The following is a 27,828-nucleotide window of genomic DNA, read 5'->3' as shown; positions in this document are numbered from 1 at the left end:
ACAAACTCTTCACATGAATAACAAGGTTCTGGTGACTGTCAGAGTAGGCCTACATGTAGTAACATACTTGTAGGCTACATGTCCATTTAGCTCAGTATGTACTTCAGTAAATATCACGGACATTTATTTTCGTAATACTTAGAGGTACTCGAAAATTTTGATCAAATAATAGTTGAAATGTACTTATGAGTTAAATAGGAATGAGGGGAGAACTACTTCTAAGCTTGTGGCTTTTTATTGTTGTCATAGCAACGCCATAGCAACTGTCATGACAGTTATTTCGGTACCTACCAAGATAACTGCCAGATACAAAGTTCCTGGAAGTGTCACATCACCTGAAAACTTTCTATACATCAGTTCTCATGTGATGTGTCACTTCTGGGAACTTTGTAACTGCCGAACCAGCAAAATTAGCTTAGCTAACATAGCTTTTACCTGCAAGCTAAGGCGGACATGTAGCCTATGTGTATGTTACTACATGTACTTACTCTGTCAGTCACCAGAACCTTATTCACGTGAAGTGGTCATAAGTCCTTTAAAAATCCACTTACACATTGATTGTATACGTCTGTGGATTTAAGATTGCGAAGCTCCTCCATGGTGAATTTGGACATGTGCATATTGGTGAAGAGTGTAAACATATTTTATTTTTGTTGTGTGTACGCTTGCCTACTAAGATGGCGTGAATCACTTCCGGTTCAGACTTGTGGGAACTAAGGATTGGATGGTAGCGTTTTTCAAGCAGGGGTCATGGCCCCCACATTGCCACCCCTTGGAGGCACCACTGAATAATGTTTATTATTATTGTTATTGTTTAAAAATATTATAACGAATCAAAACAAATATTTGTCTTAATCTTTTATGAACACAAAGAAGAGGAACAACTTATTTAGCTTAAATTTATATGACCTACTTAATGAAATATCAACTTTTTAAAACATGTCCGGATATTTTAATACCTCATGATTTGCGAATATACCCAGATGAAGAAAAAAATCCACGTGTCGGGAAGGTGTAGTGTTTGGTGTTGGTGAGAACTACAGGAGCCAGAGGCCGGACTGGCGGCGTAGCGCGGTGACATCACGCTTCTCCGGTGTTGACAACCAGGCAGCAGCCCCTCCACGGACCGGGCTGACAGCCAGCACCGCAGCCATTAGACCCGCAGCTCCCGGAGGAACCATGCTGCGTGATCTTAATCCCAACAGCTGCAGACGGGCACCACGCCTGCGCTGATCATCCAACCATCCACCTTTGTGTTATTTTCCTGCCTCTGCTCGGCCGTAAACCGGCGGTAAGTGTTGGACTGATAGATAAAATGCAGTAAATTTCCCAGAACTCGACGCTGCAGCGTGTTTTTGTTTTCACGGATTATAGGGAAGATGGGGAGCATCCGAGCTTTTCTGCAGCTGACAAGCCGCGGGATGAAGCTGGACCGGGTCAGGGAGCTCGGCAGGCAGTACCCAGTTTTCTGTTTTCTCCTGCTGCTCTTACTGCTGACCACTCTGCTGCTAAATAGGCAAGTAAACGCCTCCCGGGGTCCCTGAACGCATCACATGTTGACCTGGGATGATGTAATGTTTGTTTGGCATGTGATTATTAATAATGTGATTTGTTTTGTTTTTAGATATATTCATATTATCATGGTGTTCTGGTCCTTCCTGGCGGGTGTGGTTACTTTTTACTGCTCACTGGGTCCCGAGTCTCTGCTGCCAAACATATTCATGTCCATTAAACCAAAAACAAAGGTTGGTCAGACTACTACGACCTAGATTAAAAAATAAAAAAGAAAGAGTAAATTTTCGACCAAAAATTTCAGAAATTTTGATACTGATCTCAGAAATTTTCTGAAAAAAAAACAAGGAAATTTCTGCGTTTGAAAAGTCGTCAATTTGCTCCAAAAAAAGAAGAATCAGCTCAGAAAAAGTTCAGAAGAAACAAGAAATTTTCTGACTTTGAAAAATCGAAAATTTGCTCCATAGAACTCAGAAATGTTTTGGTTAATCACAGTAATTTTTCTAAAAAATAAGGAAAATTTTGAGTTTCGAAATTGTAAAAATTTGCTAAAAAAAACCAAACAAACTTGGAAAGTTTGAGATTAAGCCCAGAAATTTTCTAGAAAAAAATGTAAATTGCTAAGTTAAAAAAGTCAACAATTGGCTAGAAAAAAAAAGTTGAGATTAATCTCAGAGATTTTCTATAAAAAAGAGAAAATTTCTGATTTTGAAATATTGAAAATTTGCTATAAAAAACTCCTAATGTCAAAGATTTGTGAGTAAAAACTCAGAATCTCAGAATTTGTTTTAGATTAAAACGAGGAAACTTCTGAGTTTGAAAAGTTGCAGATATGTGAGTGAAAACTTAGAAATTATGAGAGCAATATCAGAAATTTTCTAGAAAAAACACAAGAGACTTCCGAGTTTGAAAAATCAAAAAGCTTTGAAATTTCCATAATTTTTTGCTGGAACATTGTGAAATTTTTTGGTGAAAATTACCCCTCCTTTATTTTTTTAATCTGATGACCCTGACATGCTGTGGTAAAACTCTGATTTTATTTAGTTACTGTAACAAGTTAATAATATGAGTTAATTTCTCTCTCAGTCTTTCCAGCAGGAGCTGTTTCCTTTGGGCCACAGCTGTGCTGTATGTGGAAAGATTAAATGCAAAAGACACAGGTAAACAACCTGAAACATTTGCTCTTTTTGTCACAATTCAACCACAAGTTTTAATCTGTTATATTTGGATTTAAATAGGCAGCCAAAACAAGAAGCAGAACATGCCTCACAATATAGTAATAAGCAGTTTCTAAACCTTTTTAGAAATAATAATTAAAAAAACAACATATATTGTTTATTTTAAGCCCGATTTAGTCCGATAACACTAAAATAATCCAGTACAGTTTGTCAAATTTAAATTTTTGAGTATAAATGCTGTTTTATGAAGTTTTTGGAGGTTTGTGGGAGAACTTCAGTGATCAGTTTAAATGACAAGCAGACATAATCTAGGATAAACATTATGGGACTTATTTTTGTGTTGTTTTTGGATTCCATATTGCAGAAATGCCACAAAAACATGTTTGGTAATGTAAATCTAGCAGACGAACAATGGGAAAGCAAGGGGGAAAAAGGGAAACAACTAAATAAAATAATGTTTTGATTTTTTTAATTCAGATGACATTAGGAAAGATGACTTCATAACATATTGATTAAGACTTGAACATACTCGATTAAACAGAAACTTAGTGAAAAGCCGACTTTTGCTTCACCCAAATCAACTTTTATTTAATTTATTAAACTTGGCTAAATAAGAAACTGTTTTGACCAAAATCCTGTTCTTATAATCGAGCCAAAAAGAATGTGAAAAGTAGATGCCTTTCTGGCAAAATCAGTTTTACATTTTGGATGAATCCCTTTCTTACAAAAAAAAATAAAAATTTGATTACTCTATTTGCTTGATTTTTGGCCATGTGACAAAAAGTTTGGGCATCCCTGAAATAAAGAAAACTAATTTGGAGACAAAGCAATAAAAAACTACTAGCGCCAGCTAGTGGTCAGAAATGACTTTAGCTCTTCTTTGTGTGTAATTCTGTAATTTTTCTGCTTCCCAGACCGACTTTGTTGCTGGAAAACTATCAGCCATGGCTTGACCTGAAAATACCTTCGAAGGTTGATGCCTCTCTATCTGAGGTGTGACATCACAATTTAATAAAAAATAATAATAAAAGCAGTTTTGAATCCACTGATCTCATGTAATATTTTTATTCTTCACAGATTCTGGAGCTTGTCTTAGAGAATGTGGTATATCCCTGGTACAGGTAGGGTTTTATTATGCTAAAGGGGACGTATAATGCAAAATAAAATTTTTAAATTGTTTTTTTATACTTCCATTTGGGTCTCAGCAACAGGACGCCCTAAAGCAGCTCATTCTGAAAAGAGCTAAAAATAGGCAGAGCTAAACAGACTAAAATCTCATTACTTGGGTAAAAAACTTGATGAATATGTTTTGAATCGCCCGTAGAGCCGTCATAGCAGCTTTAACATTTATATTTGGGTGTAAAATGTGATGCTGCTCGATTTGAAGTGACTGAATGACGTTTTCCAGAGAAATCACAGATGACGACTCATTTGTTGATGAGCTGAGGGTGACGTTACGCTTCCTCGCCGCTGTCTTGGTCCGCCGAATTCAAAAGGTAACAAATTCTAACATTATTATTATTTTTATTATTAGATTTTATCTTATTTCTCTCTGTTTCCCCAAAGGTGGATGTGGCTTCACTCATCACTAGAAAGCTCCTGAAAGTTTCCATGAAACACATTGAAATCATCAGCAAAGCCAGACAGAAAGGTATTCCTGGTTTCAGCCTCCTGTAGGTCGCGATCGGTACTGCAGCTGTAACTTTACGTTTTGTTGTCCGAAGCAGTGAAGAACGCAGAGCATCTTCAACAAGCAGCGCTGGATGAGTTCGGTCCGGATCTCCACGTGGCGCTGCGAAGCCGTAGAGATGAACTCCTCTACCTGAGGAAGCTGACTGAGATACTTTTCCCCTACATCCTGCCGCCCAAAGGCACAGACTGCAGGTAGCGCACCGCTGCGGCACAAAATATGCAAACTGCAGCGCCCAAAGTTGCGTAAATGAATCTTTTTTTATTTAAATTAATCTCCAAATAAGAATGAGTAAAAGTCTATATGTTCAGATGGAATTACAACAAAATGTGGATCTACTAAACAGAGGGCAGGATTCACAAACATGCTACATTATGCGTATTATTTAAAAATGATAAATTTAATGTCTTCTCTCCTTCACACTTTAAAACTTGCATTGCTTTAATTTTTTTCTTTCATAAAATCCAACTAAAATACATTAATGTTTGTGTTTCCTAATGCAACAAAATGTGAGTTTAATCACCAAATAAAGCAGGGGAGTCCAACGTGCCGCCCGGCTCCGCTTGTGGCTCATGGACTGATTATTCTTTTACCCACAACTGCAGTTCATGAATGATAAAAAATAATTTTAATAAGGGTAAAATTATTTTTGACATCAAATTTAAGTTCAGCACAAAGTATTTGTTTTTATAGCCAAAATCTTGTATTAAGTAGAATCTCGTATGTCCAGGAACTTTTACTGAAAAGCCGACTTTGCTGCACCCAAACCAGCTTTTATTTAACTTATTAAACTCGTTTAAATATATCAAACGTTTTGAAAGAAATTGACCCGAATCCTTCACTGCAAAAACCAAAAAATCTTACCAGATATTTTTGTTTAGGTTCAAGAACAAATATCTTATAAATTATATATAGTATATTTAAAATAACAAAACTAACTTAGAAGTAACTTTTCAGCTAGCTATGTGAGTTTGGTTAATAATTCCTTATTATTGATGGAAATGTACTTGTTTCATTGGCAGATTATTTCTTTAATAACAAGACATTTTTCCAGTGTTATAAGTGAAATAATCTGCCAATGAAAATTGTGTTTTTCATCTTAAAACAAGCTCATATGTTGATGAAAAGTTACTTGTAAGTTAGTTTTGTCTTATTCTAAACATATTGAGATATTTGCATTGGAAACTAAACAGAAATACTGATACTTTAATGAGATTTTTATTTTTTTTACAGTGAAATTCCAGTTCCTTTCAATTCTAAAGTTAGATTTGGTCCCACCTGATTCTTCCTCTACTTCTTTTGGCTGCTTTCCCCTCCCTAAGTTTTCCATAAAGTTAAGATTTTTTACTATTACAAACACTTCAAACAACCAAACTGTTTAGTCTATTTTATTGTAATTATTGCATTGTTATTCATCCACCTCAGCAGTTAAACAGTCTGCCTGCTGAGTGGGTGTGAATACTTGGGCGTTGTTGTCTTGAAGGATTTCGTTTTATTGTCTCGTTTTCTGCTTCTCCAACAGATCTCTGACTCTGCTGATCAGAGAAGTTCTGGCCGGTTCTGTCTTCCTGCCTTCGATGGACTACCTGGCCGACCCGGTGAGTTCAGATCCATTTAGAGCTGCTGTCACTTTAACCTCCTGCTGATAGACAGTATGTTTTGTTTTCATTGCAGGACACAGTGAATCATTTAATCTTAATATTTATCGACAAGTCCCCTGTGAGTACAGTAAACCTTTGATCAAATTTCACCAACATGTTTTTTATTTCTGTCTTGATGTTGCAGAGTGGATGCAGTTTATGATTTATTTACAAACATATTTAATAAATAAGAATACAGTTAATTTATTTCAGTGAGAAGCAGCCTCTCCATTACAAATGTATGCAAAACATTGTTGATATTCCACTAATTTTACAATTGTGGTGTTTCTGTTAAATGCGATGCGAATAAAATATTCCGATTGCCAAATAAAAAACACTTTATTCAAGTGTTTTTTCAAAATTTCCTTGTTTCCATTAAGCAAATTTATTTTCAAATATACAGTCAATGAAAACACAGCTATTGAAACACGTGCTATAGATTAATTACATAGACTGTTTTCAGCCATTTATTTCTGTTAATTATGACATTGTTTTGCCTACAGTTGATAGAAAATATGACATTTAAGATCACTGGTGCACCGGTTGCAGTTTGCTGGCTGATCACAGATGTTTAAAGAACAAATTTTCCCCCTTTGGGGATCAATACAGTATTTATCTAACTTTGTAGCTAGTTAGCTAGATAGCTAGCTAATCTGACTGGTGGACTCTGATTTTTTTCTTTCTATCTGATACTGTCAGGTCATTGTAATGCAAGAACATATTAAAGATCATTAAACTTTAAATTCAATTGGGCATTTAACACTGGAACTGGAAGACCTTTTAAATATCCAAAATAAATAAACAAAACAACCAAAATAATAAATAATCGATCAGTGAACCGCTATTTTTAATACAGAAATGTGCATCAAATGTAAAGTATGTTTAATACCTGCTAACAGGCAGCCTTCATGTGTATAGTGAATTTACTGTGTTTTTGTCTCTTTAGCCCTGAAGAAGCAACAGAGCCAACTTCAGCACTGGTTCCGTTTTTACAGAAATATTCAGATTCTCGTAACAAAAAGCCCTCAGTGAGTGCTTTGCTCTTCATATAGAATACTGATAAATTATTACCTATATCACCAAATAAGCACTAAACTGCCAGCTTTTTCCTGCACCAGGTGCTCAAGCTGGAGCTGAAGGAAATCAGAGAGCAGCAGGACCTCCTCTTTCGTTTTATGAACTTCCTCAAACAGGAAGGAGCCGTTCACGTCCTCCAGTTCTGTCTCGCTGTAGGTGAGTGTTTCCTGTTCACACCTGGACAAAAACAGGTCGATTAATTCACCTTCTGCAGGGAGGCGATACTTGGAATTTTTCTGACACCAAGTATCAGAAGAATACTTGGTATCAAAAAAATACAGGGCCAGTATATCCAATATCGAAAAAAAATGGCATTGTCATTGAATAATTTGAAAATGTGGAGAATAAATTCACATTTTGCACATTTTTGTACTTTCATTTGGGTCTCAATTGCTTCTATATGCTGTATGCATTGTATGCGCTGTACAATGGCTTCTGGAAAAGGCGAGTGTTTTGTTGTTGACTTTCCATCCAGAAACCACTTGTTGAATTCTTGTTGATTGTGCAGGAGGCTTCATTTTTGCTTTTCAAAGATGTATGGTTGTAATACCTATTCATCTGTTTGCAGCCAAGAATGATTTTGTGGAAAAAATGTAATGGAGATGTTTTGTGTGACCTGCAGACCTATCGTAACCTGTTCAAGGTAGAATGATAGGCCAGTTTTAATGTTTAGTTTTGAGGTGTATATCTTTACAAAAGTGTATTCTTTTTCAGCTGAATAGATGAAGATAAAATTACGCTTATGGGTAAATTAGACAGATTGTATTTGAAAGAAAACAAACATTTTGAATGCAACTTTTCATACAAAGGTATGAAATTTAAATGTAAGTTCTTGATATTTGGCATTTTGATTCCTGCATGAACTTGAATAATTTGCTGCACATATGGAAGAGAAACTGTAAATAAAAATGTTTATCCGATACCAATACTTACCTTGGTATTGAGATTGATACGCCAGCTGCAGTTCTGTCCCATGAAAGTCTTGCACACAGTGACTCGGTTGTGTCCGACTTTCCTGACTTCCCAGAGGAATTCAACGACAGGATTTTGTGCCCAGAGCTGCCGGACTCGGAGAAGATGATGCTGCATGAAGAGGTGAAGAAGATCTACGAGACTTACTGCTTGGACGAGAGCATCGACAAGATCCGCTTTGACCCATTCATAGTGGAAGAAATCAGAAACAGTACGTAACCCTGAATGCTTTCAGAAAAGCACATTTAATTTACCTTGAGTGGATTTAAGTTGCTGTTATGGACACTTGGATATTTATTCTTTACTTTCGCCAAAAACCGTCAGATTCTCTGACGTTTAAAGTCGGATTTTCTGTCTAATAATTGCGCAGTGTTAAAGTGAAAACCACTAGCTGCATTTTAATTGACCATATATTTGCACAATTTGACATTTTGAAAATAAATTTGTTTAATGAAAACACGGCAATTTTGAAAAAAAAGCTCTTGTTTTTTTAATTAAAAAATTTACCGGTAGGGTTAGGTGGGTTTTTTTTGGCCGTAACAAAATTGGTTTATTTTGCAAAACTGCAATGGAAACTCTTTTTTTCACAACACACGAGTCGCATGATTCAACTGGATGTTACTACTGGCTGAAAAGACAAAGAAGACAACAAGAAATGGGAGGATGAAGATGGCGCAGCATGTTTTTTGATGACTTAACTTGTAAACAAACTTATTCACGTGTTTTTTATTTAATGGAAACACCACAATTATGTTGTTTTTTTTTAACCTTAAAAAAAGGTCAAAAATGGTCAGACTTTGACAATTTGAATATTGTCAAAGTTTTTTGCATACTTGTAATGAAACGCAGCTATTGTTTAGCTTTCAGTTTGCTGTTTCTGAATCAGTTCATTGAAGAATTTTGATTGGATTCCTCTAGGAGTGCCACCACCAGGTGAAGGAGGGCAAAGGTCACCCTGAAACATTTGCTGCTTCGTTGGCCAAAGAAACAGATTTGCATACATTTTCTGAGTCTAAATCTGGAAAAGGAGAGAACAAACTTAAATGTGTTGCAAAATCTGTTTAATTTTATTTGTATTTTTGCAACTACCACTTTTTGGCATTTATTTTATTGAGATTTGATGGGCCAGCTTTGAAGTGGAAAATTCTACATCATTTTCGCCCACAAAAATTTGAAACTTGCTTTTCTGGTTATTATTAAAATCATGTGAGTCTGACAAACCAATAAGACAGTACGTTAAATGAGATCTTTTATTCTTTTTATATTAAAATCTAACAGATCCTTCGCATGTATCTCTTTTCCTGTTTTCTGTGTGGTCCTCAGTTGCTGAGGGCCCGTATGCACAGGTGGTGAAACTGCAGACCATGAGGTGCTTGTTTGAAGCCTATGAGCACGTTCTGTCGCTCCTGGAAAATGTTTTCACGCCGATGTTCTGTCACAGTGACGAGGTCAGTAACCGAAGCAGCAAATCAATGGCTTTCAATCTAAGTTAATAAAAAGACTTTTAACGGAGACATATTATGAAAAATTCACATTTTACAAATTTTTGTACTTCCATTTGGTTCTAAACTGCTTCTAAAAACAGCCCAGGCACTTAAAAACAAACACTCCAGCCCTTTTCTGGCAGTGAGGTAATGTTTTGTTGCAATATATCGCCACAACTCACAGGCACTGCCCCTCACCTAGTGACCCCAGTGAAGCAGAGCTCGTTACCTAGCAACCCCAGCAGAATTCCGCCCGCTACCTAGCAACCAAAATTGAGCTGCAGCACATTTGGTCAGTTGGTTTTATCGCTGTATGCTCTGTACAATGGCTGCTAGAAAAGACAAGTGTTTTGTTGTTGACTTCCTATCTAGAAACCACTTGCTGCATTCTTGCTGGTTGTGCAGGAGGCTCCACTTCTGCTTTTCAAAGGATGTACAGTTATATAGTTGCACATTTGTTTCCAGCCTTGTCATCAGACATTGTCCGCAGTCAAGCAGTTATCATATTTCTTCAGGATAATAATAATAATAATAATAATAATATTTTAAAAATCTGATTTCTAAATACTAGAATAGACGATGTAGTGCTTTAGTTTATATGCTGTACCAAACCTACAAAGTGGTCTTTACTCACTTAGTTTTTTCCTGCAGTACTTTCGACAGCTTCTGAGGGGGGCGGAGTCTCCGGCCAGGAACTCAAAGATGAGCAGGTAGGTTTTAGCTTAGCATCAGTTTCTTTTTAAAGCTCTGAAAATCAATAGAAACTAACAATGACTTCATGTAACATTTTGATGGGGATGTTAATTAATAAATTAGATACAACGAAACATCCAAACTCAACATGCGGTATTTTGTTTATCATATAGCAGTCTGCATCTAAGAGGTCACGACCCACTGGATCTCTGATTTATTATCTGCTGTATCGTTTATGTCCACATCATTCGACTTTAGTCTCAAACATTTACGATTACATCTAAAATACAGTTAAAACTAGGATATTTACATGTACATGTAAAAAAGACAAATTTTTTCTCAATATTTAACATTAGATCAGACTAAACTTTCCTATTTTAGATCACCTAGGATTACCAAAATAATTTTTATTTACTGAGAGAACTGACAAAGTCAGATGTTTGTATAGATTTCTTTAGTGTTTGGCAGAGTTGCCTTTAAAACTGCTCAGCGCTAACATTAGCATGTTTGGTCTGTTTTGATACATCTTGTTGATAATTCATTATGTCACTTTCAAAATAAGTTTATAAAACTAATAATTTCATTTTTATGTTGTAATTTTTAATAATCAGTGTTTCAGCTGCTTTCTGTGGAGATCTTCCAGACATAAACCAGTTTAAATTAGCTTTTGTGCTAAGTCCTGCAAATTTATGCTGCCATGAATTGTGGCAACATTGATTAATATGCACTGTCCTAATCAAATAAACTGAAATAAAAATTTAATAAAAAACAATTTAGGAAAGTCAGTCCCAGGTCACACAACAGAAAGACGGGGTGCTGCAGCAGCCAAAACAGTCTCTCTGTCAATGTGAAATCCGTTGAGACGAGTCAAAACATCTTGATTGAAGGAAATAATGTGCACATTAAAAAGGCTCTTATTTTAGATGTGTCTTGTAAAACCACAGACAGTGCACTAAGAGAGTTTAACCAGAGACTTGGGATTAGATCGCTCTAGCTTTAATTTAACGTCACAGCGAATGGTGTGTAGGTAGCTAACTCCTTGTGCATATTGTTCCAGAAATAGCGTCAGTTTGGATGACATTCGGTGAGTATGAGGCATCAGTGTGCTGACCAAACCCGTGACTGGCTTAACAGGGATGCACGCATCATATAAAAGACGCTTCGTCCTTGCCTGACCAGAGCGCTGGCTCAGAATACTGTCGAATGCATTAGCATTAGCATTTTAGCTGTATAATAATCATTCATAAATTCATTACATTCAACATTTTACTCTTAAATAAGAGTTTATTTGATGGGGAGATTCAGAAATATGGCTGTTGTGTGTGTGTGTGCTTCATTTATTGATTAATATTATCTATTAAAAACTTAAATATGAATGTTAAGAAAGTAGGTCTACTGGTGTATTCATTGATTCTCATTGGTGCAAAATGTCCTATAGAAGGACCTTGTGAAAGTATTTACACCCATTTAACTTTTCCACAGACTTTCCTCAAACTTCAGTGTATTTTATTGGGATTTTATGTGATAGACAAACAAAGGGTTTGAATTAAAACCATGCACGTCTGAAAAGTGTGAATTGTTCTCAGCCTCTTTGAATCACATATCTCAACTAAAAATACATTTAAAGCAGGACAAAGCTATAAAACAGCATGCAGGGTTTCCCCCACTGCTTTATAAGCACGGCGGGCCGCCAGGCTCTCCTAGCCTCGTTGCTAGGCAACAAGTTGTTTATTTATTGTTTTTTATTGGATGAAATGGTTGAAAATCCAGTGCTGGTTGACAAAGTGCTAACTAGCAAGGATGTTAGCAGATTTTAAAAGCAACCTTCTGTGTATGACGTTATATTGGTGCCACCAGTCGGAGCCTGCAGTGACACTGATGTGAGCGCAAAGATCTTTGTAAGTAAAAAAGAACGTGTGCCATCTTCGTTTACTTCTCACACGCTCCTGTTTGATATCAGCCAATCACAGACAGGTATTTTTCTTTTTATCCAATCAGAGTATTCCTTGCAAATAGGGGTGGGTGATATTATCGCAATATTTTGTGGCACTATTGTGATGAAGATAAAAGTGACAATACAAACTATTTATTGCTGTTTTTAGGGTAGCTGTATGGCAACGACTGCCTGACAAACAGAAATACTACTCTTAAAAAACACTTCTCCATTTCCAATAAGCTTCTTCAGGACACCAATCGCGTAAAGAAGTGTGATTTTTATCACTAAAATGCAAACAATAACTGCATTTAATCATATTTTCACATTTATTGCTAGTCATTGATGCACCTTTATTTAAAGAAAAGTGGATAAAATGCTAAACGAAAAAACAATAAGAACAGTTTAAGGATTTTTAAAAATCAAGACAGTTTCTGGTATGAACTGGAAGTGATCAGCGCCATCTTGGTAGGCAAGAGTAGCGCAAAACTACATATATTTGTCTTAGCTCCATTAATTAAGGAAATTTTTCTAGTTTGGCAGCAAGTACTACAGTAAATATTGCTGATATGCATCTAAGTAATACAAAGTGGTGGGTGAAGTACTCAAAAATTGTTGATACTTATAGTTATATTGTACTTGTATTGTTAGGAACCAGGTGAGCGCTAGTTCTAAGCTTGTGGCTTGTTTATTGTTGTCATAGCAACTGCCTACCAAGATGGCTCTCTCTGTAGTTACAAAGCCCCCGGAAATCTGTCATCACATGAGAACAATGTATCGTAATTTATTGTGTCAAAGATAAATCAAATTCTTACAATGATAGGAAATTTATGACGATAAATGATAAATGACACAATAAATTTCCACTCCTACTTGCAGATAAATAACAACCAGCAAATCAAAAAACTGCACCAAGCTGCAAACATTACCGAACAAAATGTCGGGACTTAGAAAACTCAGAAAACTGGTGTGTGATGGTCTGTTTCTCACATAAAATCCTCATGAAATACATTAAATTGGTGGTAAAATGTGGGAAAGTTGATGAGTTGTGGATACTTTTAAAAGGCAGTGAGAGCTTAACCTTCCTCATAAATGCGACTGGAAAACCTCCTCTGCTCGGCCTGTTCGTCCGCCAGGAACCGCCATGCTCCGTCTGTCACTGAGGGTGTTTTCCCACCTGAAGGTCCAATAGAATCGGTTCGATTGGGGACAAAAATCATTTTCAGCTGCTGCGGTTTGCTTTCACACCGTGTTAGGGCTGAGCAATGTGGCTTAAAAATAAAATCTCTGATTTTTTTCCCACCAGGTAGGATTTCATTACAATTTTCTCGCTTTATTTGATAAGAAAGACATTATAAATGACTGAAAATATTTTTAAAAAGTGGCTTTTATTTCAATTAGCCCTGCTGTAAGTTGTACAATGACGTAAGAGGGCCATGCTATGAGGATTTTTGTTTAATTTGAAAAAAAAAGTTGCAATATTAGCAGAACTAGAACAGAGTTTAATCAGAAAAAAGCGTCTTAACATTTTGAGAAATTCTTTTTAATAAGAAAAAACTTAAATAATAAATATTTTGTAACTTTTTACAAAAATTGTATACAACTTTGTTAGTTCCCATACATTTACAACTTCATTCTGCTAATATTATGGCTTTATTCTTGTATTATTTAGACTTTAGTCTTGTGTTATTTCTAATTTATTCTCATATTACAGTACTCTTTTAATATTATCACCGTATTCCGGTAGACTTCAGACTAGACTTTATTCTCATAGTACTATGATTTTATTCTTATAATAAAAAATACAAAAAATTGTAGCCTGACCCTCATTTTTTTGTTGTTGAGTTGACCTCTGTGTTGTTCCCCTCCCCACCTGTGGGGGCGCTGCACCAAAAACACACTGGCGGAAATTACATGAAAACCTCAGAAATAGACACTGGTTGTGAGATGTAAACAAAAATAAAGTAGCGTCAGATTTTAGCGGTTGGAGGATTTCTCTTTTGTCATTGGTAAAAGACTACAAGCCATTTCTCCTGCTAATGCTAGGCTAGCGAGTTTGTCTTGGTATTTACCCAGAATGCCTTGTGCTGTAGTCCGCTTCCTGGTTTTGGAACGATCTCCGGTCCATTGGTGTTGATGTATAAATTCGAACGGCACCAGAGTTCACCTCAACCAAACCGAGACCGAAGGTTGTAGATTTGTATTTCGCGCTCTCACCTCCCCAACCGAACCGGACTTTCTAGGCAAATGGACTGGAGTGAAAGCGGCCCAAACAGGGCCGGTGTGAATGCACCCTGAATGTCCATTGTGATTCCCTGACTACCATACTGCCTGCCCTGTCCTCTCCCCCACCGGCCCCGCGGGGGACCCGGCCCTGTTCTGCCTGTAGCTCCTGGGACTGGAGCCCCGAGTCCCTGTCCTCACTCTTCACCGCCTCTGGCAGCTCCTCACCTGCATCCTTTAGCTCCCTCCATGTCCAGTCCACGTTCACAAACTTCCCATATGGCTCGCAAACCCACCGCCACTCATCGCCCAAGTAAGTCAGGGTCCATTTGTGTGATGTCATGCCGTCCATCCCCTCCATGTCCCCTCATGTGACCCCAGTCCCACCCAGACGCCTGCATGGTAGGCCAACTGCATGGAAACCTATTTTTATCCTATTATTTCTAACAATGCAGTGACTTGTCTCTTTAATTGGGTTTGAACCCGTGTGCTCTCTGTTTCTCAACCTACACTGCAAAAGCACAGAATTTTACCAAGTATTTTTAGTCTAGTTTCTAGTATGAATATCTTAGTGCACTTAAAATTAGACACAAATAACTTAAAAGTAGCTTTTCAGCAAGAAATATGGGCTTGTTTTAAGTCAATAGTTGATTAATATTGGTAAAAATTACTAGTTCCACTAGCAGGTTATTCCGACAGCAATCTGGGACAGAAAAAAGGAGAAAATTTCCACAAAAAAATTCAGAAATTTTAAAATAAATCTCAGAAATTATTTTAGAAAAAAAACAAGGACATTTTTAAAAGTCAATTTTTTTTACTTTTTGTAGAAAAAACTTGAAAATTTCTGAATCTGAAAAGTCAGAAATTTGCAAGAATTTTTTTTATTTATCTCAGAAATGTTCTATAAAATACAAGGACATTTCTTTTTGTGTGCAAAATTTCAACTTTTCAAACTTAGAAATTTCCAAGTTTCTTTTATTTAATTTCTGAGTTTAATCTAAAAATTTCTGAGGTTTTCTGGGAAATATGTGACTTTTGAAACTCAAAAAGTTTTAAAGTTTTTTCCTAGCAAATTTTCATCTTTTCTAATGGCTCCTATTTATTTCCATATACAACGGCATTAATACACCATTGTAGATTATTTCATGCATTTCATGGGAAAATCTTCTTGTAACAAGTGAAATAATCTGCCAGTTGAACTAGTGTTGTTTTTAATCGATATTAAGGAAGATTTGACTTGAAACAATCTTCTTTATGTAGCAGAAAAGTTACTGTAATTTACTTTAGTCTTATTTCAAGGTATTTGCACGAGAATCCAGACCAAAGCGCTTGGTGATATTTTGTGTTTTTGCCAGTGTGTCAGAGACTCAGAGTGTCTGTTTTGTTTTGTGGATGGCTTGTGATTAATACCAGCATAATTCCTACCGATTGAAGCTTCCGGATCGGACCGTGTGAAGCCAACACTCTCACTGCTTTGTAACTGTTTTTGCTTTGGGTCAGCAGAGTTTTTGGCATTGTAAGATAAGTGGCATTTTGTCTTGGGTAGCTTCGTCCCTCCTCTGCTGCTTTGTTTTTCCTCTCTGGCTGCATGCGCTCTGCTGAAGCGGCGCTTCGGTTGGTCGATCATCATTCGCTCTCCGCTCTCTTGGCTCTGCAGGAACACGTCAAAGAGGGGCGAGTCGTTCGGGATCAGCCGCATCGGCAGCAAGATCAAAGGAGTGTTCAAAAGCACGACCATGGAGGGCGCCATGCTGCCGTCCTACGGCCTGGTGGAGGGAGAGGACGACATGGTGAGACCAGCTGCCTCAGCTGGAAAATACTGAACACAGTCACATTTTATCAAGTAAGGTTCATTATCTGCAGGCTGGCAGATCACTGCCACCAGGGGGCGAGAGTGAGTAAAGGAAATCAGATGCTGTTGCAAGTTTTTCACAGAAAATATTTCAAGTTTTAGTCTCTCCTTTCTTTCTTATTTACTTCCCTTCTTCCCTCTTTCCTTCCTTCTTTCCTTTCCTTCCTTCCTTACTGAAATTCTGATATTAATCCTGGAAAAAAAAATTTCTAAGATTGAAAAGTCAAAAATTTGCGAGAAAGAAATCTCCAGAATGTTCTAGAACATACTTGCACATTTCTGAGTTTCATAGATGGAAAATTTTTGACTTTTGAAACTCAGAAATTTCCAAGTGTTTTTCTAGAAAATTTCTGAAATGCATCTCAAAGTTTCAGATTTTTTTTCTGGCAAAGTTTTGACTTTAAGATTTTGTGTTTTTGCAGTGCAGATTTTTTTTTAAAAGGTTTTATTGGCTCTAGTGGCTTTTATTTGATAGTGAAGTGACAGAAAAACTAGGCAATGAGAGAGGGAGAAGATTAAAGCGTTACAAAATGGCTGACACCTGGTGCATCTTTAACTGAAGGTCGAGGAAGCCATGATGGTTCTGGAGGACGACTCGCCGATGGAGGCGGCGTCCACGCCCAGCACGCCTCGAAATCTCTCCGCTTGGAACATCACCATCCCGTACATCGACTTCTACGACGACGACGTGAAGCGAGAGAGGATTCCCGTCTTCTGCATCGACGTGGAGCGCAATGACAGGAAAGCAGGTCAACTAAGGGAGTTAGCGCCATCATTCAGGGAAATTTATATTTATTGTTCTGTAAACTTTGTGAAAATTTAAGAAAAACATTGTCAGGTATACACAATGGTGCATTGTAAAAAAAAAAAAAAATTTGTAGTAAATTTTTGCCAAAAATTTCATGAGTTTCAAAAGTCCTCCAGACCACTAGGGGGAGAAGTCGACTTTTGAAACTCATCTAGAAAATTTCTAAAAACAATCTACAAACGTGCCAAGTTTTTTTCTCAAGTTTTCGGCTTGACCAGTTTCGGACGTTGAAAATTTTGGACTTTTTAAATTTTCCTTGTTTTTCTTATAAAAAAAATTCTTTGTGTCATCTAAACATTTCTGGGTTATTTTCTTGCAAATTCTCGACTTTTGAAACTCAAATTTCCAGTTGCCATAACCGAATGTGTTGGGCGAAACCATCAACCCAACCCAGTTGAGTTAAACTCCCCAGCGTCGGGTCGGTCCATATTTGACCCAGTACTGGGTTACAAATTGGGTTGTTTTTAACCCAGCAGTGTTTTCTGTGTAAGTTATTCCTGAAATCTATCTGAAAATAATTTAAAAACATCTGAATCTCGCAGGTTTTTGACTTTTGCAACTCCGAAATTTGCTTTTTTCCTAGAAAACTTATGAGATTAATCTAAAAATACCTGAGATTTTTCTTGCAAAATTTTTATATTTGAAGCTCAGAAAGTTTATGAGATTAATCTCAATTTCAGATTTTTTTCTGGCAAATTTTAAAATGTTCAAACTCTAAAATATCCTTTTAGAAAATTTCTGAAATTAATCTAAAATTTTTTTATTATTCAGAGATTAACTTCAAATTTTGTTTTTCCTAATATAAAATTTCTGAAAATCTCAACAGTTTTTTAAATCAAATTTGCTCTCATTTCTCTACCTAAACTGGTCCTAATACAGTGCCATAGTTATTTTATATCAGACAAAGCTGAAGCGAGAAGTGTTGGAAATGTTTCAAATTGTACTGAGAAGAATTAATTTGAGAAATTTTAGGTTTTGATTAAAAATTTCTCGCCCGATTTCCTGATTTTTAATATTTGGTTTCCAATAGTGGGTCATGAAACTGAGCACTGGTCGGTCTACAGGAGATATCTGGAGTTTTACGTCCTCGAATCGAAGCTCACTGAGTTTCACGGTAAGTTTTCCGATTATTGTTGCTTCACTTATATAAATATATATATAAATATATAAATATTATTATTTGGAGTAATTTTTTTTAAAGAATATATTCTAAAATAAACTCCCAACTGCAACCTATAAATAAACCTAAGACACTGAAATGTAATTTCTTCTTAGTTTTTTTTATGCACTAATTTTTCAGTTTTATCCTCTTTGCAGGTTCATTTCCAGATGCCCAGTTGCCCTCCAAGAGAATAATTGGCCCCAAGAATTATGAGTTTCTGACATCCAAGCGGGAAGAGTTTGAGGAGTATCTTCAGGTAGATCAAGGAGAAAATTCAAAACTTGTCTCATTTACACTCTGATATAAATCCATCCATCCATTTTCTTCTGCCTTATCCGGGGTCGGGTCACGAAAATTTCAGGAAAAAAAACAGCTTCAGAAGGGAGGCCCAGACTTCCCTCTCCCCGGCCACTTGTTCCAGTTCCTCCAGGGGGAATCCCAAGGAGTTCCCAGGCCAGCCGAGAGACATAGTCCCTCCAGAGTGTCCTGGGTCTTCCCCGGGGCCTCCTCCCGGTGGGACATGAACACCTCACCAGGGAGGCGTCCAGGAGGCATCCTGACCAGATGCCCCTCAACTGGCTCCTCTCGATGTGAAGGAGCAGTGGCTCTACTCTGAGTCTCTCCCGGATGACTGAGCTTCTCACCCTATCTCTAAGGGAGAGCCCAGCCACCCTACGGAGAAAACCCATTTCAGCCGCTTGTATCCGCGATCTCGTTCTTTCGGTCATGACCCAAAGCTCATGACCATAGATGAAGGTGGGAACGTAGATCGACCGGTAAATCGAGAGCTTCGCTTTTTATCTCAGCTCTTTCTTCACCACGACGGACCGGTACAGCGCCCGCTTGACGGCAGACGCTGCGCCAATCCGCCTGTCGATCTCCCGCTCCCTTCTTCCCCCATTTGTGAACAAGATCCCGAGATACTTGAACTCCTCCACTTGGGGCAGGACACCCCCCCCTGATCCTGAGAAGGCACTCTACCCTTTTCCGGCTCAAGACCATGGCCTCGGATTTGGAGGCACTGATCCCCATCCCGGCCGCTTCACACTCGGCTGCGAACCGCTCCAGCGAGAGCTGCAGATCACGACCTGATGAAGCCAAAAGGACCACATCGTCTGCGAAAAGCAGAGATGAGATCCTAAGGCCACCAAATCGGATCCCCTCAACACCTTGGCTGCGCCTAGAAATTCTGTCCATGAAAGTGATGAACAGAATCGGTGACAAAGGGCAGCCCTGGCGGAGTCCAACTCTCACTGGAAACGAGCCCGACTTACTGCCGGCAATGCGGACCAGACTCTGACACCGGTCATACAGGGACCTGACAGCCCGTATCAAAGGGCCCGGTACCCCATACTCCCAGAGAACCCCCCACAGGGCTCCCCGAGGGACACGGTCGAACGCCTTCTCCAAGTCCACAAAACACATGTAGACTGGTTGGGCGAACTCCCATGCACCCTCCAGGACCCTGCTTAGGGTGTAGAGCTGGTCCAGTGTTCCACGACCAGGACGAAAACCACACTGCTCTTCCTGAATACAAGGTTCGACTATCCGACGGACCCTCCTCTCCAGGACCCCTGAATAGACCTTGCCAGGGAGGCTTAAGAGTGTGACCCCTCTATAATTAGAGCACACCCTCCGGTCCCCCTTTTTGAACAGGGGGACCACCACCCCAGTCTGCCAATCCAGGGGAACTGCCCCCGATGTCCATGAGATATTTCAGAGTCGCGTCAGCCAACACAACCCTACAACATCCGGAGCTTTAAGGAACTCCGGCAGGATCTCATCCACCCCCGGGGTCCTGCCACCGAGGGGCTTTTTAACCACCTCGTCCCCAGAGATTGGAGAGCCCAACCCAGAGTCCCCAGGCTCAGCTTCCTCAATGGATATAAATGACTTTGAATATAAAATCAGTAAATCATCAGAATAATTGATAGATTAATCAATTAAAACTGGTTGCAGCCTGATTTAAATTGCTTTGAATCTGAAATCCCAGACTAGCGTTGCGTTCATTGTGTGAAACTCGAGCCGTTCTGCTTTTATCATCCTAAATGGAGCTTTACGTTTTCAAAGCCATTTTGATCCCATAAATCATTCAATGCTGCTTTGTTTCTGTGAGATTTGTGTTTAAACATTAAATCAAAACCCACGCGATGCATTTGAAACAGTTTGGAAATGGAGAACCTAATTTGCCGTCTGCCATCTGTTTTGAATAATTTGAGTTTCTTTGCTTTCTGGTTCCTCGCCAGAACGCTCATGTTTTTTTAATTCACCCCGGCGATCCTGAAGCCAATCATTTTAAATGGCCTCAACTTGGATAATTATTGTACAACAAACTGATTCAGGCACCAAAAAACCTGAACTTTATGCTAAGTTAAAGTAAATAGACTAAAATGACTTGAAGTTAATAGTTAAAAAGCTTCTGCAAACCTCTGAAACCTTTCATTTTTCACTTGTTTTATTCGTAGATGTGCATTAATCCACTTCACTGCCTGCCTTTATTTTGTGCTTTTTGCAGAAACTTCTGCAGCATCCAGAGCTGAGCAACAGCCAGCTGCTGGCCGACTTCCTGTCTCCTCACAGCATGGAGTCTCAGTTCCTGGACAAGATGCTGCCGGATGTGAACCTCGGTGCGACGGGAGAGGGAAGCTGCGTCTGGGCAGAGTGGAAAAGAAATGGATCATAAATTATGTTATTTATTTTACAGGGAAGATCATCAAAGCAGTGCCCAGCAAACTGATAAAAGAGGTACAGAAGAGTTTATGTCCCTGGTTTTTAGACGGTTTTGATTAAAAAAAGTCTTATTAGTTTCAGTATAAATCTGTCTGTCCTTCTGGAAATCTGGAGGAAAATGTCAGTTTATGCAGGAAAATTTATCTGCCAAAACAAAGAATCACCAAATGATAAATTATTTTCAAATCTAAAGTGTAGATGTCAATAAATACAAACTGAGCACTTTAAAAAAGGAATTTAATTTTAAAATACTTAAAATACTTATATATTCTATACAGTTTTAATTAATCAAATGTCAAATTTTGATTAGACTTTCTTTTTTTGCTGTTTTTTGTTTCTTTTCATCAGCTTTTATTTTCTTTTCGTATTTCTTTCTTCTTTCTTTGTTTCTTTCTCTTCTTTTTCCCATTTTCTCTTTTTTCTGTCTTTTTTCATCCTGTTTTTTTTCTATTTCTCCTTTGTATCATCCACCCACTGAGAGAAATGTATGGAGCTGAAGCAAAAAAACAAAAACAAAACATTATTGATGTTTTGTTGCCCAGAACTGTTGAACTGTTAATTTATTTATTTTAAATAAAACAGACGACTTTACAAATGAAATGTATTTATTTACTTTAACACAGTTCGTTACATTTTTAAAATGAATTCTGGAACTTTTTGTCTCCTTTGTGTGTTTTTGTTATTTAATTTATTTTCATTTCCTGAACAGAAAGGACAGCATCTGGAGCCGTTCATCCAGTCCTTCTTCAACTCCTGCGAATCTCCCAAACCCAAACCCAGCCGACCCGAACTCACCATCCTGAGTCCGACGTCAGAAAACGATAAAAAGGTTTAAACTTTTCTCACTGTTTTCATTTCAGGGCTGCAACTAACAAATATTTTATTTACTGATTAATCGCTTATTCTGACAATTAATCAGATTTAAAATATTCGACAGATTTTTCTCTAAAACCTTTTTTATTCAATCTTAGAATTTTACAAATTAAAATATGAAACGCATGTCTTTACTACGGCTGCAAGTAACAATTATTTTAGTAATCAATTAATCTAATTCTGACGATTAATTGATTAATCAGATGTAAAAGAAGTCATTTAACCACTTAAGCCTTTTTATTCAGTATTAGAAATACAGAAATACATTAAAACATTCAAATAAACAAATAATTTAATTTTCTTTTGTAAGAAAATAAAAAATTTATTTCATTTCTTTTTAGAGTTCACTTGATCAATTGGAGCAAAGGATCCATTTGCAGATGTGAAATGTTCAGCTTGACTTAACATTAATACAATGTAATTATTATTTATTGATTAACTGATTAATAATTGGAAAGAAAAAATGCTTAGAGATTTTTTTTATTTGTACAAGTTTATTTCAAAACTATGCTACTTGAGGAGTTTTATTTACAGACAAAAGTTGTTTTTTCCATCTTAAATACAAAATGTTTATATTTTTGTAAAGTTTTGTCTTAATTTCTGCTTTGGCTGTGTTTTTTAGGTCTGCATATTGCAGTTAGCGATTAATCGATTACAAAGTTAGTTGACGATTATTTCAATAATCGGTTCACAGCGATTAATCATTTAAGCTCATTTTCACATCTAAACGCCTGCATTCTTAAACAGAATCAGTGGGACTTTTTAAAGTTTCTTCAGTCTAAAATGTGTTGCAGCTCTTCAACGATCTCTTCAAGAACAACGCCAACCGATCAGAAGTGACGGAGAAGAGGCACAACCAGAACTACTTCATGGAGATGATCACTGTTGAAGGAGTGTACGATTATTTAATGTATGTTGGTAAGTTAAAGTAACAAACTTTCTTTTTTACTCAGTTTTACTTTTAAATCAGAGAAAACATTCCCTGTTTATGCTCAGGTAGGAAAACCAAACAGTTAAATGGCAAAAAAGTGTTACTGTTTAATCCATTAAAAAAAGACAAATATTTATATTTAAATTCAAAACTTGAATTTGAGCAGTTTGTCTTTATGTCTGAAGTTAAGTTCAATGAAAAGTGCAGAGAATTAAAAAGTAATACAATTAATTAGAGAATAATATAAAATATTCTAAAGTGTGATACCAACATGCTATTTAGCTAAGGCTAAGCTAATGCTAAATGCTAAATGTTTATAATATTTGTCACAAAAATGTGAGGAGGCTCTCAAAACAATGCATGTATGTAAATATTTGCATGTGTTTAATTAACTCCTGTAGTTTGTTGATGTTGTATTATTCTGTATACATTTGTTCGTTTGTTGTAGAGGAAACAGATCTGCTGCGTAAACAGACTTCAAAATAAGAGCATGAATATAACTGTCTAACTAGTTTGAACACAAAAGTCGAACTTTATTCAGATGAAAGTTTTCTAAACTTCCTAGTAAATTAGCGGTTTATAATTTATCTGGAAAAATTTAAGCTTAGTGTGCTAAATGTTTTCAAAGCTAGCAAAAACACTAAAATGCTAAATTAAAAATTTAGCTGTGCCATTAGTGTATTAGTGACCTTCATCAGTAACTTGAGACAGAAAATTACTTTCAAAAATATAAAACAATGGGGACTTCCTAAAGTCTCCCAAAACTTAGTGAAAGTGAAAAGTTTTTGTATAATTTTCTAAATGTTTCCTGCGTCTCTGCGGCAGGTCGCGTTGTGTTTCACATCCCTGACTGGTTTCATCACCTACTGATGGGCGGCAGGATCCTGATCAAGAACAGCCTGGAGGCCTACACAGATTATTACCTGCAGCACAAACTGAACCAGGTGGTGCAGGAGCACCGGCTGGTCTCGCTCATCACCCTGCTGAGAGGTAAACAGGAAACACAACGAGCCACTTCCTGGAGCGCCCCGGCCTTTGACCACAACGCCGTACCGGGGCCAGTGGAGAGACAAACGGAGGAAATTTATACTAAAAATCTCTGAAATTTTGAGATTAATATCAAAAGTTTTCTAGAAAAAATAAAGACATTTCTGAGCTTCAAAAGTCAAACATCTGCTAAAAAAAGTAACTAAAAAATGTTCAAATTAATTTCCTTGAAAAAATAGAACATTTCTGTGCTGAAAAGTTGAGATTTTTGACATTTGAAACTCAGCAAAAAGTTCTTTGCTAGCAAATTTTTGACTATTCATGCTCATAAATTTCCTTGCTTTCCTTGTCTAGAAACCTAAAAGTTTCAAAGTTTTTGCTATTTCAAAACTCTGAAAATTTCCTCTTTTTCCCATAAAATCTTTGAGACTGAACAGTGAAAAATTTCATAGAAAATAGATTTTGCGATTGATTTCAGGAAGTTATTAGGAAAAAAGCTGGGCAATTTTTTAGTTTGAAAAGAATTTTTTTTTTAGTTTTTTCTAGACAATTTCTGAGATTAATCTCAAAATTTCAGTTTTTCCGGCAGAAATGTACTCTTTATTTTTTATTAAAAATAAAGAGTTATTTGGCTGATCCGCCGTCGTAAACGTCCGTCGCTAACAGAACCGATGTCGTTCCAGACGCAGTTTTCTGCGAGAGCAGTCCGCCGCGATCGGCGCAGGACAAACAAAGCAGAGCCAAGCGGACGTTCGAGGAGATGATGAGCTACATTCCAGGTATTTATTTCATTTTATATTGTTTAATTTTATTTTTAGTGAATGCAGTGTTCTTCTGTAACAAATGATTGTTAAACGGGGTAAATTTCTTTAGATTTTCTAGGAAAGTGTATTGGAGAGGAGGCAAAGTACGAGGGAGTTCGTCTTCTCTTCGATGGACTGCAGCAGCCGGTTCTCAACAAACAGGTACAGGAAACACACAGGTACAGGAAACACACAGGTACAGGAAACACACAGGTACAGGAAACACACAGGTACAGGAAACACACAGGTACAGGAAACACACAGGTACAGGAAACACACACAGTGTGTTTGGTAATTGGCTACTTTACATAAATGTATCTGAATACTGGTTTACACACACTTTTTTAAGCAACATTTTTGTTTTAATGTTTATTTTGTTTGTCTTGTTACCTTGATTAGCTGACCTATGTGCTGCTGGATATTGTCATTCAAGAACTTTTTCCAGAACTGAACAAGGTAATCATAATTCTAACATTTATTGCCTTTTCTATTGTCTTGAGTTTACTCAGACAGCACTAAAAGTATTCTAATGCTGTTTTCTAGCTATTAGCAAGCGTCAGAATTGTTCAGATGTTTGCAACAAAACATCCAAACAGAGATAAAATGTGAAATAAAATCAATATTAAAATGATTTTCTATTTTAATACTTTGTATTAAAGCAGAACACTTTAATACAAAGTGATCTGCTTTGTATTAAAGAAGCCTGTCATGAAGTGGATGAATAATTGCGAGACTATGTTAGTTATTTATGTTTCATATGAAGAAACTATTTGGAACATTAATTTTGTTTTGCTGTTTAAATGGTTTTTGTTAGATTTCTAACAAGCAGCTGGTAATGTGTGCTCAGCCATTAAACCCACTTCACAGTTGGCTGTAAATGTCCAGAGTGTTTTTATCCAGCTGCAGTGGATTCAATCCACTCAACCTGAAGACAAATTAAACTAAAGCGTTAAATTGTGTTGATGGTCCCACAAACAAAATAGAAATAACAAAAATACTAAAGTTTGACTTGCTGTTTTTACTTTTTCTACATCCTTAAGATGTTCTCAAATCACTCTTCAGTTTGTTTTGTTTTTATGTGACAGACCAAAGCAGTCTAGTTGTCGGGAAAAACAAATAAACTCACTATTGCAAATAAAAATACCAGAAATTAGTTTGAATTCACTGAAAAATTTACAAAATCTAACCAAGTACTTTTTGGTCTAGTTTCTAAATATGTTGGTGCTCTTGAATTAAGACAAAACTAACTCATTAGCTTTTTACAGCAAGAAATCTGAGCTTATTTTAAGTGAATAATTTCTTTATATTAATAAAAACGTATTTTATATATTGCAGGAAAAAATGTCTTACTATGAGTGAAATAGTTTGTTAGTGGAGCAGTACCTTTTAATGAAAATTAAGGAATGATTGATTTCTTAAAATAAGCTCTTATATCTTGTGGAAAGTTAATTGTAAGTTAGTTTCATTTTATTTTAAGATATTTGCACTAAACTTGACCAATTTCACTTGGTAAGATTTTGTGTTTTTGCAGTGATGGAGCAACAAAATCTCATTTACTGTCATGTATACAGTAAGTGTAAATAATCAAAATTTCTATCAAATATTTATAAAGCATCTCCACAAAATCAATTATTTTGATTATTTAAAAAAAAATCACAAAAACAATTATGAATTCCTGGAGGAAAGTGAAAAGACGCTCAATATTATTTAATTTTAGGAGGTTTATTAATGTTATTATTATGTTGATGAGACATATGTTGATGTCTCATCAACATATTCTGGAATAACCGGCCCTTTAAGAGCGTTTGTGACCTTGTTGTGGCTCAAAGTGAAAATGATAATTCAGTTGGTGTAGCTGAGTTATCAGTGTCTCTGTGTGACGCTGTGTAATTTCCCAGCAGGTGCAGAAGGAGCCCTCTGCTGTGGCTCCATGGATGTAAAACGCTCAGTACTTATCAACCAGCTGGACCCGGTTCGGTTCGACCCGCATCCTGAGAGGCTCTGGGTTCTGGCGGGTCGCAGCAGGAAGTCTCAGTGAGGATCCAAAAGGACGGAACGGGGGCTTCGACAATCCTCCGACGGATTAATGAACATGCTTCTGGGTTTTAGCTGCATTAACGCAGAATGTTGCCAACATGTTTTCTGATTTGAGGTGGAAAATCTGCAGATTTGCACTTTTAATTCTTACCAGTTGTTGACTTGTGTTTTTTTTTTTTCCTGGAATGTGAAGATAAAAATAAAATATTTGGATTCAGTTCAGCAGCTGTTTGTGAGTTGTACTTTCTGTAATCCAATCCCTCTGATTATTCTGATTACTGTCGGACTATTAAAGATTTACTTTATTGGTTATTAAGAGGAACATGAATGATTTCCAATATGATGGTTTATTAAATTGTTAATGAAAACAGATTTTTATTCTTCAAAACTGATCGTTTCAGAGTAAGGGCACTCAAGAAGATTTTTAAAGGGGTGGCCAGTAAGGATTTTGAGGTGGCAAAATTAATAATATATATATACTGTATATATACATATATACTGTATATATACTGTATATATATATATATATATATATATATATATATATATATATAATGTTTTTTTGTCTTTGTAAAGATGGTACAGCTAAAAGAAATTCTATATAGTTTGGAAATTGAAAGTAAAAAATCCATCTTTCTCTTAGGGTGGCACAGCAAACAAAATATATATAATTTCTTCTTTTAGCATTTTATTTTGTGCTTTATATATAAACTAGACATTTTCCTCTGTTATAAGTGAAATAATCTGCCAGTGAAACTAGTACTTCTCATCTATATTAAGGAATTACTGACTTAAAACAATCTCCTATTTGTTGCTGAAAAGTTGCTTGTAAGTTAATTTTGCTAGATTTTGTGTTTTTGCAGTGCATTTATCCAAACATGTCACAGAAACTCCTTCACTTGGTTTCCTCATGTCTCCAGAACAGGTTCAGAAGTTTCTGTCCAGATATGAATTTGTTCTTTGGCTGACCTTTGACTCCTGTTGTCTTCCAGTTATCCTGACAGGGGTTGAGACAGGAAGGCAGTTTACTAAGTCCTGAAGAAATTTCCATGCCCTTCGGCTTATCGCGTTTTGTCAGAGCGCACACAGGCTTTGAGAGGCAGCAGAGAGTCTGCAGCGTGAAGCCAAGCCTGCTGGGAGGCGTCCATGGGCTCCTGAATGTCTCTGCACAGCAGGGTGCACTCACTCCACATCCAAGATGGTCTGGAAGAGAAACGCATCTGTGCCTGCAGGAAAGACGCAT

General features: G+C 36.9%; 1 protein-coding gene across 9 annotated transcripts; it reads left to right on the top strand.

Annotated features, from left to right (window-relative positions):
- The first annotated feature begins 975 nt into the window (after positions 1–975).
- On the top strand, positions 976–26,807 carry LOC116708591 (sorting nexin-14). 9 transcript variants are annotated; one of them, XM_032546474.1, is made up of 31 exons: positions 976–1,291; positions 1,375–1,516; positions 1,625–1,745; positions 2,599–2,672; positions 3,605–3,683; positions 3,768–3,811; positions 4,099–4,186; positions 4,257–4,341; positions 4,415–4,574; positions 5,903–5,978; positions 6,055–6,099; positions 6,968–7,048; positions 7,139–7,253; positions 8,125–8,280; positions 9,393–9,517; positions 10,205–10,263; positions 11,304–11,330; positions 14,569–14,715; positions 16,060–16,192; positions 16,817–17,003; positions 18,093–18,176; positions 18,380–18,480; positions 20,740–20,851; positions 20,929–20,969; positions 21,664–21,783; positions 22,622–22,745; positions 23,584–23,748; positions 24,429–24,524; positions 24,619–24,710; positions 24,948–25,004; positions 26,447–26,807. In XM_032546474.1, exons 2-31 carry the CDS (start codon positions 1,380–1,382, stop codon positions 26,486–26,488), a joined length of 2,973 nt encoding a protein of 990 aa, XP_032402365.1. In that variant the 5' UTR covers positions 976–1,291; positions 1,375–1,379; the 3' UTR covers positions 26,489–26,807. The 9 variants fall into 9 exon arrangements, with proteins under 9 accessions (XP_032402365.1, XP_032402367.1, XP_032402370.1 ...); XM_032546476.1 differs by having other exon boundaries at positions 977–1,291; positions 4,418–4,574; XM_032546479.1 differs by lacking the exon at positions 14,569–14,715 and having other exon boundaries at positions 977–1,291; positions 4,418–4,574; positions 26,450–26,807.
- The last annotated feature ends 1,021 nt before the right edge of the window (positions 26,808–27,828 follow it).

The sequence above is a fragment of the Xiphophorus hellerii genome, chromosome 19 (genome assembly GCF_003331165.1).
Source record: "Xiphophorus hellerii strain 12219 chromosome 19, Xiphophorus_hellerii-4.1, whole genome shotgun sequence".
Classification (NCBI taxonomy): Eukaryota; Metazoa; Chordata; class Actinopteri; order Cyprinodontiformes; family Poeciliidae; genus Xiphophorus; species Xiphophorus hellerii.
Note: the sequence above shows the minus strand (reverse complement) of the source record. Positions and strands in the feature narration are given on the sequence as shown.

Bases quoted from the DNA above. Each gene is read 5' to 3' on its own strand.
- LOC116708591 (XM_032546474.1), top strand. From the start codon at position 1,380: ATGGGGAGCATCCGAGCTTTTCTGCAGCTGACAAGCCGCGGGATGAAG. The intron at 7,254-8,124 runs GTGAGTGTTTCC...CTGACTTCCCAG, and splicing joins CCAGTTCTGTCTCGCTGTAG to AGGAATTCAACGACAGGATT. The intron at 17,004-18,092 runs GTCAACTAAGGG...GGTTTCCAATAG, and splicing joins GCGCAATGACAGGAAAGCAG to TGGGTCATGAAACTGAGCAC.